At 44.3% G+C, this 16,097-nt stretch overlaps 1 protein-coding gene across 7 annotated transcripts in view; it reads right to left on the reverse strand.

The window, feature by feature from the left end:
- Positions 1–4,019: 4,019 nt before the first annotated feature.
- LOC103741385 (AFG3-like protein 1) overlaps positions 4,020–16,097 on the reverse strand; it is a 39,357-nt gene continuing 27,279 nt past the window's right edge. For 4 of the 7 annotated variants that reach the window (XM_029567846.1, XM_029567845.1, XM_029567841.1 and 1 more), the window contains 9 exons: positions 15,367–15,504; positions 14,998–15,151; positions 14,653–14,760; positions 13,979–14,104; positions 7,008–7,118; positions 5,739–5,854; positions 4,782–4,982; positions 4,508–4,702; positions 4,020–4,337 (listed from right to left, as the gene is read on the reverse strand). In XM_029567846.1, the coding sequence (XP_029423706.1) occupies positions 4,119–4,337; positions 4,508–4,702; positions 4,782–4,982; positions 5,739–5,854; positions 7,008–7,118; positions 13,979–14,104; positions 14,653–14,760; positions 14,998–15,151; positions 15,367–15,504 (1,368 nt within the window). In that variant the 3' untranslated portion in view covers positions 4,020–4,118. The remainder of the gene's footprint in view (positions 4,338–4,507; positions 4,703–4,781; positions 4,983–5,738; positions 5,855–7,007; positions 7,119–13,978; positions 14,105–14,652; positions 14,761–14,997; positions 15,152–15,366; positions 15,505–16,097) is intronic. The other 3 variants (XM_029567842.1, XM_029567844.1, XM_029567843.1) reach the window with 3 other exon arrangements.

Raw genomic sequence — 16,097 nt, forward strand, 5'->3', positions numbered from 1 at the left:
AAAACCTACTGACAAATTATACATAGCAGATCAAGAAATATATGTCTAGGTAAGGTTTATCTGAGAACTACTGGTCTTTGCCCCATATTCATCTACATGACACACAATAATTAAAAGTACCAGACTGGTGGAACTAACCTTCTTGGGTGTTTAACAGACATGCTTTGAGGGCTATAATAATTTGGTCAGAGGGACATAAAGGACACTTTTTTGTTCCTTGCCCTCCTAGGTTAACTAGTTCCATGGGACTATGTGCAGCTCTCAAAATGTCCTATAATGGTGGTGGGTCACCTCTCCTTTTGATGAAGGAGGGCGAGGAGACCCCATCAGATGTACTTGGACCAGTGTTCTGTCTATAAAGAGGAGGGTCAACACAGAAGAATCATTTCCTTCATGCTTTCAAGTCAAGCCAACCATGGTCGAGCAGGACCTTTGAGTTATCTTCACTTAGGCAGAACTGGTAAAACAAAGGAACCAGGGGCTCCTCCCAAACCCATGGGACCCCTGAGGAACAAATACTCAAACGACATTAAGAGTAAAAATAAATCCATTTATTTGGTCCAACTGTATGGCCTTAAACACCCAAAAGGAAAGTATAACCAAAGATTAAATGGGCCAACATAATTTCATAAGAGTCCATATGTATAACAAGCAACAATGCCAGACAAGCGATACCTTCCTTTGAGTTGTTGGCCAAGGTGGCCAAAGGGACTCCCAGATAGTAACCCAGCATAGAACTGGGAAAATGAACAGCAGACCCCAATCTTATCCAAAGGAATATAGACAACTGATTACCACTAAATGAGGAACAGCTGACCCTCCTAAAACAAAGCCCTCTAGATAGGCTGACTAGATTCATCAGAAGGGCAAGTAGTGGGGAATGGCTGGGGGTGCCAACAACACATCAGACAGCAGCAGGGATCTGAGTATAAGGGCTCTAGTGGGGGGAGGGAGGCTATGGGAGGGTGCTACCTGGGAAGTGGGTATATAAATAGGGTGTATAAATAAATAAAAATTTTCAAAAAAAGGACCTGGGTTTGGTTCCCAGCACCCACCTGGCAGCTACCAACCAGCTGTAACTCCAACCCCAGGGGATTCAACACCCTCTTCTGGTCTTCATGGGCAATGCACACACATACGCATATATATGCAAAATAATAGTATTAAGTCAAAATTTATTTTAAGTACATGGATTCTGAGGCTGGAAAGATGGCTCGGCAGTTAAAAACACTGGCTGTTTTTGCAGAAGACCCAGGTTTGAATCCCAGCACCCAACACGGCAGCTAACAACTGTCCGTAACTCCAGTCCCAGGAGATCCGACAGCCTCTTCTGACCTCCAAGGGCAATGCACTACATGGGTGCACTTACCTACATGCAGGCAATACATGCATACACATAAAATAAAAAATAAAAAACGAAAGAAAATTAAAAAAAAAAAAATGCCGGGCGTGGTGGTGCACACCTTTAATCCCAGCACTTGGGAGGCAGAGGTAGGCGGAGCTCTGTGAGTTCAAGGCCAGCCTGGTCTACATAGTGTGTTCCAGGACAGCTGGGGCTACAGGGAAGACCCTGTCTCAAAAAAAGTGGATTCCTTGGGGCTGGAGAAATGACTCAGTGGTCAAGAGCACTGGCTGCTTTTGCACAGGACCTGAATTTGATTCCAAGCACCCACATGGCAGCTAATAACCATCTGTAACTCCAGTTCCAAGGGAACCGATGCCTTCTGAACTCTGCAGGTATTACATAACATGGACGCACTTACATACATGCAAGCAATACATTCATACACATAAAATAAAAATGATAAAATATTTTAAAGAAAATGGTTTCCATTGGTGAGGTACCACCAGAGCAAGAGTGTTACAGCTCTTTAGCCAACAACTTGTGAAAGACACGGGAAGGGTACACACTTGAACTAAACAAAGTGAAGGTAGCTGAACCCCACTGAGGACACTGACATGAGGTTGGAGGGGACAACATAAGTGTGGATAGATGAAGTATGTTGATACCTGAAGACCTGAGGTTGCACCAAAAGCCCCACTCAGATCACCTCAAAGGGTCTGAGATGATTTTGGCCTACTAGGGCAATGACTGAGGTTAATGGTCATCCCTGACTCCCAGGGGTGCTTATGGGAACCAACCAGTGGTCAGTCACTAGAGAGCAGTACTCCACATGTGCCAAGGCAGCAATCTCATATGACCCCATGACAATGCCAGCACTAAAGGCCCTGTCACACTTTCTACAATGTCACAGGCCTTCTGGGGCCAAGGAAACATTCCCCACCTCCTCAGCAGGAACCCAATACAGGGTCCCCATGGGATCCAAAATAGCTCAGTGAATCTTGGTTTGGTTGAGGTAATGATATAGGTTGAGCCCCAGAGATTTTAAAACTTCAATAATATACATTTTATAAATAGTACAAGTTTAAAGTATCAATCCGCTGTCAGAAATTCTGTTTTTCAGGCTCTGAAGCAAAAATAATTTAGAAAATGTACTGTACTGTGTAGTCCCAGTGTTGTCTGGTCTTTGGCAGGCCACAGAAAGAAGCTAAGGACAAAAAGGCTTATGGGGCAGAGAACAGGTCCCGACCCTCCTGGCTAGTCACTCAACAGATAGATAAGGGGTTGTAGAGATGGCTTAGTTAATAAAGTGCTTGCTGCACAAGCATGAAGTCTCAGTTTGCAGCCCCAGCATTCACAAATAAACCAGGCATAGAAGCATGCCTTTAATCCCAGCACTAGAGAGGCAAAGGAGGATCCCTGAAGCTTGCTGGCTTGCCTGTCTAGCCAATCAGAGCACACCAACGTGGATGGGCCAGTTCATGGCTCAGTGGGTAAAGGCACTAACCACCAAGTATGATGATCTGAGTTCATTATCAAAGAAGAGAACTGACTTCTACAAGTTGTCCTCTGACCTCTACATGCACACACGCATGCACACACACATAAATGTAAAAAAAAAAAAATTATGTGGGAAGCAATTGAGAAAGACACCTAATGTCAACCTCTGACCTCCAGACTTGTGTGCACAAATATATGCATACTCATACACACACACAAATTTTTAAAAGTCAAGTGACCAAAGGGGTGCCTCCCCAGAGCCAAGAGCTAACTCAAAGAGGTAAATGATGCAGATGATGGTGCAGGCTTGAGACCTGTGACCCCAGGGAGTCCTGGAGAAGTACATAAAGACACTCTCACAGAGCCCCAGGACACCAAGCATTGAGGTCTGGCAGCTCACAGTTCACCACACCCTAGAGCCAACAACAACAACAAAAAGGTGCCCCTTTCAGCCCAATGGAAGCTTGGGGCTCACAATAGCCTTCCTTTACTCAAGAGCTACCCTACACTAGGAGGACGGTTAATAAACAGTCACCAGGACCAGAGGGCTAAGCCCAGGAAAACCCTATGATTCCAACAAAAGGCGTTTGAGAAAAGGGTTACTGGGGAATGGGATTAAATTTGACACTGCAGACAACCCTCAAGGCCAGATGCCAGGTCTAGCTGAGAAAACTAAGATGGGGCAATACTGCTATAAGGCCAGGGATGGCACTCAGGATGTCACATGACCGGCCCTTCCCCTCAGCCACACACCTATAGGTGTGTTGGCTTTCTTTCCTAATGTTCTAACTCATCAGCTTCCCATCAGAACTTTAAGAACCTAGCCCTTTCCTTGATAACTGGCTTATATTTTCCATAGTTCTTCACCAATTCTTATCTATGTTGGGCCGAGGCTCCTCCTCTGAGCAATTAACTCAAAGACAATCCATAAGGTAGGAACACTAGGAAGTTGATGTTCTCTGTCTACCAATAATCTGATGTAGCTCTCAATGGTCCCAAGCCCAAACACTAGATCTAGGATCTCAAGAAAGACAAAACTCATGGCTTCAGAAGCCAGAGTCTGACTTCTTCTCCCTTCTGACCTGACTTCCTGGGTCTCAGGACACAGCTATCTCCCTAGCTAGCTGCTGCCAAGTCCTAGCTCCCTTTTCTGTGAATTCTGATGTTAAAACATCCGTTTGCAGTTGTCACCTATTTTAATTTGTTTTCCAGTTGCTCTGGCAGCAGCTCTACAAAGGCTGACCAGCACCCATCCAGCAGTGGCACATGCCACAGGCTATGTGATGCGCTCCTGTAAGCACTGCTCAGGGCCCCCTTCTTCCCGTCCCTGATTCCAGTCTTTCAGTCCCTCAGGAAGGGATGTGTCCTCCTCGAGGCTGCTGGTACCCTCTACAAATTCCTCATAGGTGGACTTCTCTGCAAAGGGCCGAGGGCCCAATAGCTCTATCATGTCGGCCTTCTCCAGCACTTCTTTCTCCAGGAGTCGCCTGCCCACCTGAAACAGATGGCCACCTGTCAGTCTGCTGTGCCCAGGACAGGGCTGTATCAGTGGCTCTGATCCAGGTCAGAACCTAACCTAAGCAGGCAAACAAGGATTAGTATGGCCTGACCACATCCCAAACTGGGACCCATGACCTGGCTGTCTCTAGGTGGAGTCCCACTCACCTTCTCTACCTGCTCCTGGCACCGTGTAAGCAGCTCCAGAGTCCGATCATATGCAGACCTGACAAGGTGCCGGACCTCTTCATCAATGAGCTGAGCAGTAGCCTCACTATACGGTTTCTCCACCACAGCCTCGCCTTGTCTGGAAAAGTCGAAGGACACCTGGCCCAGCTTCTCACTCATTCCAAACTGCACAATCTGAAATATAGGAGGAGTCCAGGATAAGCTATACCTGATATTGCTGACAGGGCCACGTGCCAAGACATCAGTTCCTTACCTGGGCATAGGCACTCTGGGTGACTTTCCTCAGGTCGTCCTGAGCACCTGTGGTGATCCGACCAAAGAACAGCTGTTCAGCTACCCTGCCCCCCAGCATCATACACATGCGGTCGAAGAGCTGCTCCCGTGTGTAAAGGTACTGCTCACGGGGAAGGTACTGGGCATAGCCAAGCCCCTTGCCCCGGGGGATGATGGACACCTGCAAAGTAAGAGCCTGAAGCTGGACAGAGGGCTCAGCAGTCAAGAGTGCATATTGTTCTTGCAGACCCAAGTTCAGTTCCCAGTCCCACAACAGGTGGCTCACAAACACCTATAGCTCCAGCTTAGGTGAAAAGGATGGCCACCTGTCAGTCTGCTGTGCCCAGGACAGGGCTGTATCAGTGGCTCCGATCTAGGTTAGAACCTAATCTAAGCAGGCAAACAAGGATTAGTATGGCCTGACCACACTTTTTATTTTTATTTTATGTATATTAAGTGTTTTACCTACATGTATATAAGTGTACCAGTGTCATGCAACACCTGCAGAGGTCAGAAGAGGGTGTCAGATTCCCTGGAACTGCAGTTACAATTGTTAGCTGCCATGTGGGTGCTAGGAATCAAACCCAGGTCCTCTGCAAGAGCAGCCAGTGTTCTTAACCACTGAGCCATCTCTCCAGCCACAAGCAGGTTCTGTTCTTGCAGAGGACCTGAATTTAATTCCCAGCACCCATGTCAGGCAGCTCACAATCATGTGTAACTCCAGTTGCAGGAGATTCTCTAGACCCTGTGGCCACCTGCACAAACATACACACACCTATATCCATATACAAAAATGTTTAAAAACAAAGGAAAAAAAGGGCTACATCTGTGATTGTGCTCTGCACATATGGGCTGGCATCTAGAAAGCCCCAGATGGACACCCAGGCCTGGAGGCTGCCAAACCCAACAGCAGACACACACAGCTTGAGAAACTGACCTTCAACAGAGGGTCTGCATGTTCCAAGAACCAGCCCACTACTGCATGCCCAGCCTCATGGTAGGCCACAGTTGTCTTTTCGCTGGGTTGTAGGACCTGGGTCTTCTTCTCAAGCCCTACAAGACATAATCCAAAGAATAAGAAACAGGGAAAGAATGTCCAACCCCCACCCCTCAAAAGGCACCTGACAGCTTGGGTAGGTCAACACACTCCATTCCCAAAGTGTAGTCAGGAACCCATCCTTCCCTCTGTATCAGACAGTCTTGCCTGAGCACTGCCTCCATGCAGCTCTCTGCTCTGAGGGAATCATTCATCCAGCCCTTACATTTGCTGCTTTAAAAGGCTGCTTTCAGCCAATGAACAGCTGCTTATGAGTCAGAGGCACTGTACCACTTTCTGTCATGTGATGAGAAGCAATATCCAAGCATGGTGAGACAAAAGGGAATATTCCCAATGTCCAAACAGCAGCTCTTACAGCAGGTACAGGACAAAGAGAAGTAGATAACAGCACATGTTGACTTGCTTAGACCTACTACTGCAATGGATAATCAATTAGCTCACTAGAGCCCCTGGGCAGCTCTCAAGAAGCTCTGATGACTATTAACACTGTTCTTCTCCACACTGTTGTTACACTTAAAAGCTCAATGATGAAGCTTAAGGATGACCTCAGTCAAACTTCAAAACTTGGTGTAGGGATGGATCATGAATACTACCACCTAACTGATCACTACCTCTAGGAACACCACCAGACCAGCCAACACAGCATGTGACACCTCTCAGTCTCAAGAGTCCCAGAAGACCCACCTGACTCCAGTTCCTGCCTGGCTAGCACAGCTAGTTGAGCTGCTCCAACCTGAAGGAGGCTACATAAATCACCTACTGGTTAGTATACTGGTTGGAGACAGGAGACCAAGCTGAAGAAAACACACTAACATTCAATCCTTTAACAGTGCTGTCCCAGGAAAGCTCAAGCAGCAGGAGTCCTGGAATGGCCCCTGCCTGGGACAGACTTTTCCCAGGAAATACCACTCAACCCAGCTCTGCTCTCCCTCCTTTCAGAGAAACTTGCTATGCCTTCTACATTCAAGCCTAATCTCATTTCCTAGAGCCCTCAAATGCCCTACATGCAGCTCACAGAGGAGAGTGAAAGCTGTCAAGAGAGCCCTAGTTCCAAATTTTGATTCAGAAAACGTGATGACGTTTCTAAATGATGAAACGAGGCTGGGCTATCAAAAACTGCCCATCCCTTTCCAAGGAATGTAGGCTCACCTCCAATGACCCTCTCGATGGCTTGTTCAAAATGCTGCTCCTGGACAGAAGGGCTAAGATGACGGGCAGCAATCAGGGCCGCTTCATTGCATACATTAGAAATATCTGCACCTACTCAGGAAAAGAATGAAGTCAGTGCTCCTGGCTGCTGGAGCTCCACCCAGGTCAACTGTATTCAAGGGAAATCTCAAGTAGAAGACAGGTTAAACTTCAGCAGAAAATTTAGACAATGGAAACTGTTTTACCAGTCACCATTTTTTAAAATTTATTTTTATTTATTTATTTTTTGGAGTGTCTTTTTGAGACAGGATCTCCCTGTAGCCACAGCTGGCCTGAACTCACTATGTAGACCAGGCTGACCTTGAACTCACAGAGATCCGCCTGCCTCTGCCTCTCAAATGCTGGGATTAAAGGTATGCGGTGACCATTCTTTATTTGCCAAATTTTCTGATTACACAACTTGTTTTCAAGATTTATTTTTATTCTGTTTGTGTGTCTGTGTGTGTCTATGTGTCTATGTGTGTCTGTGTGAGTATATGTGCATATGTGTGCAGGTGCCTGGAGAGGCCAAAAGGCAACAATAGATGCCCTTTGGAGCTGGAGTTACAGGGAGTTGTAAACCACCCAACATGGATCCTGGGATTCAAACTCTGGTACTCATGACTGAGTAGTGAGTATCAAGTGCTCTTAACCAGTGAGCCATCTCTCCAGCCCTCATTACAAAATTTTATTGAAGAATAATTCATATATCATTAAAGCATATTCATTACTGACTTATGGTAAACTTATCAAGTGTGATGGTTAGTGTTACCAACTTGACAAAATCTACATTCATTCGAGATGGGCCTCTGAGCATGCCTGTTGGAGACTGTCTTGATTACATTAATTGGTATCAGAAGACCAATCTTAATTGTGGGCAGGAGCTGTGTAAGTATAGAAAGTGAGCTGGACACTACCATGCTAAACTTGTTGCTCTTGGTTCCTGATTTTGAATGCAGTAAGACCAGCTCCATATAGCTGTCACTTTGACTTCCCCACCATGATAGACTATAACATGGAATTGTTAACAAAAATAAACAGTTGTTTTTGTCAGAGTATTTTATCACAGCAACAGGAAAAGAAACTCAGATACCAAGTTTTTCAATTATTGCCACAATTATCATAGTACAGTACTCCATTCCTTTTCAAAGCTGAAAATTTTCTATACAATGTATGCCATATATTGGTGATCTACTCATCCACTATTGGAAAACTCAGGGGTTCTACCTTTGGGCTATTACAAATAAAGGACTTATGAACATACATGAACAAATTTGAATATACATCCCAAATTTCAATGCTATTGGGAATAAATCTAGAAGTGAAATTCCTGGGTCAGATGTTAACCCAGTTTTGCTTTTGGATTTACCAAACTGATTTATATAGTAGCTACTCCAGTCTACATTCCCACTAGCAATATGAGAGTTCCAACTCTATTTGTTTCTTTGTTTTTAGTTTTTTGAGACGAGGTCTCCCTGTAGTCACCCACCAGGCCCTGATCTCAAAGAGATCTACCTGCCTCTGCTGGAATCAAAAAGCATGTGCTACCACCCCCAGCTGAGGGTTCCAACTCATTCTTAAGGATTCTTTTTAAACTATAGCCACCATGGTGGGTATGAAGCTATACCATACTGTGATTTTACTTTGAGTTTCCCTAATAATAATGTTAAGCATTTTTTCATGTGCTTACTGGCCCTTCTTTAAAGAGCTGCATATTCAAGGCCCATCCCAACTTTTCTTTGAGACAGGATCTAACTATATAACCCAGGCTAGCCTCAAACTCCTGACCTTCCTGCTTCAGTCTCCCCAATTCTGAGATTACAGGTATGTACCACCAAACTCAGTACTTCAGGTGTTCTTTTTGCTGCTAAGCCATAAAACTTCTTTATCTATTCTACATACTATACCTTTATCAGATACACGAGTTTCATTCTGTGGGTTATCTTTATCTTTTCATTCTCCTAAGTACTCTTTGATATACAAAGTTCAGCTTGTCAATTTTCCTGTTTGTTGCTTGTGCTTTTGTTCATATTTAAGCAAGCACTGACAATTCAAAGGTCTTCTGTTTTCTTCTAAGAGTTTTCATAGTTTAAGATATTAAAACTTTTTTTTTTTTTTTCGGTCTTTTTGAGACAGGATCTCCCTGTAGCCCCAGCTGTCCTAGAACTATATAGACCAGGTTGGCCTTGAACTCAGAGAGATCAACCTGCCTCTGCCTCCCCAGTGCTGGGATTAAAGGCATGTGCCGCCACACCCGGCTCAAGATATTAAAACTTTTATCCATTTTGAGTTTTTTTGCAAATGGGAAGAGTCCAATCTCATTCTTTTGCCTGTGATGACCCTGATGTCCCAGCACCATTTGAATAGACTGTTCTTTTCTCCACTGAACGGTTTTGTTACTCTAGTCAAAAAACAACTGACCATTGACATATAGGCTTCTATGTGGACTTCCATCTTGCTTCCATTAGCCTCTGTCTATCCCCAGGACTATACTGTTTTGTTTACAGTGCCTCTGTAAGAAGTTTCAAAGCAGGAAAGTATGAACCCTTCAACTTTATTCTTTTTTTTTTTTTTTTGGTTTTTTTGAGACAGGGTCTCCCTGTAGTCCCAGCTGGCCTAAACTCACTATGTAGACCAGGCTGGCCTTGAACTCATAGAGATCTGCCTGCCTCTGCCTCCTGAGTACTGGGATTAAAGGTGTGTGCCACCACGCCTGGCCACTTTATTCTTTTTATAAGACTACTTTGGTTATTAGAGGCCCCCTGCAGTTCCACTTGAATTTTAATATCAGCATTTCCATTTCTGTCTTTCTTAAGAATATATTCTGGGGGGCTGGAAAGAGATGATTCAGTGGTTAAGAACATTGGTTGTTCTTGCAGAAGACTCGGGTTCGAATCCCAGCACCCACAAGGCAGCTAACAACTGTCCATAACTCCAGTCCCAGGAGATCCAACAGCCTCTTTTGACCTCTGAGGGCACTGCATGACACAGGTGCACTTACCTACATGCAGGCAAAACACGCATATACATAAAATGAAATAAAATAAAATAAAAAGAATACATTCTGGGGCTGGAGAGATGGCTCAGTGGTTAAGAGCACTGACTGCTCTTCCAGGACCTGGGTTCATATCCTAGTACCCACATGGTGGCTAACAACCATCTGTAACTCCAGTTCCAGGGACTCGATGCCCTCTTGTAGGGAATCTGTAGTCACAGATTACATCTTTATACATTCCGCTCATTAACACAGATCCAGATCTATAATTGGTTTTATGTATTTGTTTTTAAAAAAACATTATAGGAAAAAGTTACAAACCAAAATGTTATATACTACTGGCCTTTCCATTTACTTACATAGCAAGCTCTGTTAGTGTTTCTTCTGATGGTCACAAGTTATTACCTATCACCTTCACTTCAGCCTGAAGGGTTTCCTTCATTTCTTGCAGGGCACATCTACTAGTAGAAAAACTCCCTCAGCCTTTAGTTTTATTTTGGGGTGTTTTTTTTTTTTGGTCTTTTTTTTTTTTTTTTTTGAGACAGGGTCTCCCTGTTAACCTTAGCTGCCCTTGAACTCACAGAGATCTGCCTGCCTCTGCCTCTTGAGTGCTGAGATTAAAGGCATGCACCACCACACCTGTCTTAAAATCTAATTTCTTCCTTCAGTTTTGAGGGACCCTGTTGACAGTCACAAAACTCTCAGCTAACAGTTCTCTCAGCACCTCACACATCATCAGTGCCTTCTGGCTTCCAGTTTCTGAAGAAATGGCTGTTTATCTTACTGAGTAACCCTGTACATCATGTCCCTTCTTCCATAGTATTTTCAGAGTCTCTCTTTTCTTTGGCTTTTCACACTTGGATTACAATTTATCTTACTGTGGGTCTGAGTTTGTTCCTAGTTTTGAGATCACTGAGTTTCTCGGATATGGTTTTTTTTTGGTCTTTTTGAGACGGGGTCTCCCGGTAGCTCCAGCTGTCTGGAACTCACTACGTAGACCAGTAGACCAGGCTGGCCTTGAACTCATGGAGATCCGCCTCCCTCTGCCTCCCAAGTGCTGGGAGTAAAGGCGTGCGCCACCACGCCTGGCAGATATATACATTCTTATCTTTTATCCAATTTGGAAAGTTTAGCACTGTTTCTCCAAATACTCCTTGACCTTATTCTCTACCCAGTCCTTCTGCAAGTCTAATAAGTGTGTGCTAGACCGCCACAGGCCCCTTAGGCTTCTCCTATTTTCTACTATATTCTTTCTGTTTCACAGAAAATTGAAAATTTCATTTGACCTATCCCCACATTTTCTAGTTCTCTTCTGTACGCTCAAAACCTGTATGTTCTGTTCCTCTGGTGAATTCTATACTTATAGTACTTTTCAAATTCAGATTTCTATTTGGCTCCTTATAACTTCTTTACTACCAGTCACTATTTACTGACACAGAGTGTTCCTAGTTTCCTTTAGTTCTTCATCAATGGCTTCTTTTACTTTTTTTTTTGGTCTTTTTGAGACAAGGTCTCCCTGTAGCCCCAGCTGTCCTGGAACTCACTATGTAGACCAGGCTGGCCTTGAACTCACATAGATCCGCCTGCCTAGTGCTGGGATTTGCATTTTTGTTTTGTGTTTTGTTTTGTGTTTTGTTTTGAGGGTTTTTTTTGCTGAGTCAGGGTTTTACTGTTGCCTCACCTAGCCTGGAGCTCGTTATGTAGCCCAGGCTGGCCTCAAACTCAAGAGAACCACCTGCCTGCCTCTGCTGGGATTAAAAGCATGCTCTCTTACACCTGCCTCTTTTAGATCTTTGGCTATATTTAAGATAGTTAATTTTAAGAATTTTTTTTTACTACATTTATTGGGGGGGGGGTAGGCCATGGTGCACATACAGAAGTTAGAGGACAACCTGTGGAAGTTGGTTCTTTTCATCATATAGGGTTCAGAGGGATCAAACTCAAGCTATCCGGCTTGGTAGCAGGAGCCATCTCACCAGCTTGTTTTAAGAGTTGTTTATGTTTGTGTTTCCTTGAGGACAGATTGTAACTTTTACTTCACCTGTGAAAAAACAACCTGTTTCTTCGTCAATTTTACAAGTTTCTGTTAAATCATTAATCAAAATTTTCAGCACCTATTTTCATTTTTCCTGGCACATTGTCATGCAAAAAGTATGTAGAGCTAGGCATGATGGTGCACCCTTTTAGTCCCAGCACTCAGGAGGTAGAGACAAGTGGATCTTTGTGAGATTGAGGCCAGTCTAGTCTACATAAAGAGTTCCATGCTCACAACAAACAAACAAAAAATATGTAAAGATCATGAAAGAGAACTTTAAGCTGTCTATTTTCTGAGGAAATATCCAGAATTAAAATAGCCGCATCTCCTATTCAGGGGCTAACCCAAAAGTGTACATGGGTGAAGGGGCCTTCAACACAAACAACCAATGGAATGCCATAAGCAGCAATGATTTTTTTTGTAGCTTTGGAAAGATGCAAGCAGTTCTTTCACTGTGAGAATTCCACATGGCCTCTGTTGTCAGAGATGGGGCCACAGCTATGTCCTCAGCATCTTGACACCCAAAGAGATTTACCACTCTTTTTTATGCACAATGAGTCTGGGGAGAAAAGGCACTTTTGTTTTAAGATTTAATTTTTTATTTATTTTTTATGTATAAGAGACTGGACCTAGAATTCAACAAAGCTAGGTTCAAATCCTAAGTCCTACCTAGGTCAGCCACTACCAAGGTCTTAATTAATTAATTAATTTATTTATTTATTTATATTTATTTATGGGTCTGTGTGTATGTACATGCATGTGTGTTCTGGTATGTGCAAGTGCTTGTGGAAGCCAGAAGAGGGTGTCAGATCCTCTAGAACTAGAGTTATAGGCATTTGTGAGTTGCCTGAAGTGGGTACTGGAAACCAAACTCTGGTCCTCTGGAAGATCAGCACACACTCTTAACTGCTGAGCCATCTCTCTAGTCCCCAGAAGGAACCTTGATGAGATAGCATCCTCAGATCCACACAGGGCTGGGCCAGAGTGAGTTATAGGGAAGTTCTGAGTTCTCCCTACCATGGAGCAATGCTGAGTTCCCCTGCTGATTCCTCCCCACTGAAAATCCTCACTGAGACTCAGCAGAGAAAAGCAAAATCTGGGTAATTTATTCAACTTTCTTAACTAGGCATGTAAGCAGGAATCTGAATTCTATAAGGGGAGAGAATAAGGGGTAGGAAGGATATTCTGGACAGAACACCAATGAGGCACTTCAAATGTTAACCTGGAAAGAACTTCTTATCATTGTGCCACAGATAAATGTACACTATGTGTGAGCATGCCTGGCCCAGGGCTGAGCAGGATGCTAAAGGGAGTTAGGAGAAGGCACCACTGTCAAAGTAACCCAGGTGGCAGAAGTAGCTAGCTATGGGTCAGGGGCCATGCAAATGACTTGCTATATGAACAATGAGCCAACTGTGGCTTTCAAAGTTACTCAGGAAAGGCAAGCAGGGTAGAAAACCCCTTACAAAGGTCCCCACCCATTTCTTGGGTTCAGACCACTCTGGTAGGGGAAAAAGAATCCTAGCACAGGAGATTAAGTTTTGAGTAAGAAAGAAAAGCCAAACACCTCATGGCTAGAAGCTCAAGCATACACCAAATGGTGATATGATTCATCCCTTCACTGGATCTTCTGCAGACATTATTTTGGTCTCTGTAGTAAAGCCTTAAGTCTCAACAGAATTAAAACAGGAATTGAGTAACTCAAACAGGAACCAATAAGCTTTAGGCTAAGAAGATCTCTGAGGTCTTTGAAATGTCTCAGGAGGTTCAAAGTTCTGAAGACCAGAATGAACATTTGCCCAGACAAAATGGGCAGGAGCAGCAACCACCTGACAGTATGCACAGATAAATGAGGGTACCCAGCTCCTGCTAGGGTGAACAGCTCAGTCCAGCAATACTCACCAGTGAAGCCTGGAGTGAGAGCTGCCAGCTTCCTTGACAGAGCATCCTTACTGAGGCTTTCATCCAGCTTGAGTGGACGTAGATGGACCTTGAAAATGGAAGACCTGCCTTTGAAATCAGGAGGACCTAATAAAGAAAAAATGACAAGCTCAGTTTTTATCCTCGGAGCCTTTGGAACAGGGTTCTCTAGTTACTTTACAAAACTTCAAGACCAGCAGAGGTCCCTGCCATCATCACCTGACTATAGCCAAGATGCAGTGGCAAAGAACACCTGTGCTGGACAATGTAAAAACATATCAAAACACTTTCTTGGGATGGGTATGTAGCTCAGTGGTAAGGTACCTGCCTAGTATGACCAAGGCCCTGGGTTCAGTCACTAACCACACACACACACACACACACAAAACCTCTCTTTAACAGTCTTGACACACCCAGCTTCCCTGTCAAGTTTTTATAACACTACATGAAAATAAAACCTGGAGAATATAAATAATGCTCCACCACTCCTATCTGTATGCTCTGCAGGGACAGTTGGACATTTGTTATTCCAAAAATGTAGACTGTCAGAAGACAAGACTCAGCAACAAAATCTCCTCCAAATACATGGTAAATGATCTCACTAAACATTCAGAGGCTGAAGTACAAACCCAAGAATATACTTGACATGCACTCACCAATGTAAATCTGGCGGTCAAACCGGCCAGGACGTGTAAGAGCTGGGTCAAGGATATCAGGGCGGTTGGTGCCAGACAACACCACCACATTAGTGGTAGAGTTGAACCCTATACATAAGAAAAGAGATGAATGTGAGGAAGGGCTAGGTCAGCACCAGCATCCCCTTGCTCATTTTGAGTCAGGCCCCATGCTGGCTCTGCTTCCTCTCTACTTGCCAAGTGCCATGAAGCAGGCATGAGTTTCTGCCCAGGTGCCCCAGCCCAGGGCAACAAGCTAAAGGGAAATCACATGACTTCCTGCCAGATAATTCCTGTGGAAGCTAAGCACCTATAGTGTTCACTTACCATCCATCTCCACGAGCATCTGATTTAAGGTGTTCTCCTGCTCACTCTGGCCTCCCAGATGCCCACGGCCTCGTTTCCTGCCAATAGCATCTATCTCATCAATGAATAAAATACAAGGAGCATTTTTCCGTGCCATTGCAAACATGTCACGAACCTGGAAAAGGAATCCAGAGTCTATTTTGTTACTTATATTCCAGTGACACCCAAGGAAGAAAATTCACCCTTAGCCCTCCCTTTGATACATCAGCACCTCCTAGGTGGAATGTACTCTAGCCTTGTCCCACACAAAGCTTGTAGCTATACAGGCTGACCAACCAATCCTAGACAAGTGTGCTGGCAACTTCTATACCTGGTTACCCATCCACTTACCCTTGCTGGCCCAACACCAACAAACATTTCCAGAAACTCTGATCCATTCACTGTGATGAAAGGCACATTGGCCTCCCCTGCAGTTGCTTTTGCAAGAAGTGTTTTGCCTGTGCCAGGTGGACCAGTGAGCATGGCTCCCTGCAACAGAAAAAGGACACCTAATGCAAGAGGAACAAGCCCAGTCTCCACTTAGATCTGAGTAGGAATTTGTTTCCTTATACATACAGGTGACCTCAAAACTAACAAAAGTTCCATCAAATGCACTATTTTTCAAACCTAGGACTTTTTCTTTCAAACTTTTCTGCTTCTAAAATTAATGCACAGGGCTAGGGAGATGACTCAGTCAGTAAAGTGCTTGCCATACAAGGACCTGAGTTCATTCTCCAGAACTCAAAAAAACCTAGGCATGGTAGTGCACACCTACAACCCCAGTGCTGGAGAGGAAATGATTCCTAGGGTTTGCTGGCCAGTTGGCCAACCAACAAGTCAGTCTAGCCTACTGACAAACTCCAGGCCAACAAGAGATCCTGTCTCAAAAAAACAAGGTGGCATGGGGCTCCTGAGAAATGGTAGCTAAGGTTGTCTTCTGGCTTACACACACATACACACGTGCATGTACATATATCAACACACAAAACCATAGACAGATACAGCATCAAGATGAAAGCCCCCATACCCTCACTTGGAAAAGCTCTCGCCTGCAGAATAGGTCGGGGGGGGGGGGGGGGGCG

Source organism: Nannospalax galili, unplaced genomic scaffold, assembly GCF_000622305.1.
Source record: "Nannospalax galili isolate Female #2095 unplaced genomic scaffold, S.galili_v1.0 scaffold2660, whole genome shotgun sequence".
In the NCBI taxonomy this organism is placed as follows: Eukaryota; Metazoa; Chordata; class Mammalia; order Rodentia; family Spalacidae; genus Nannospalax; species Nannospalax galili.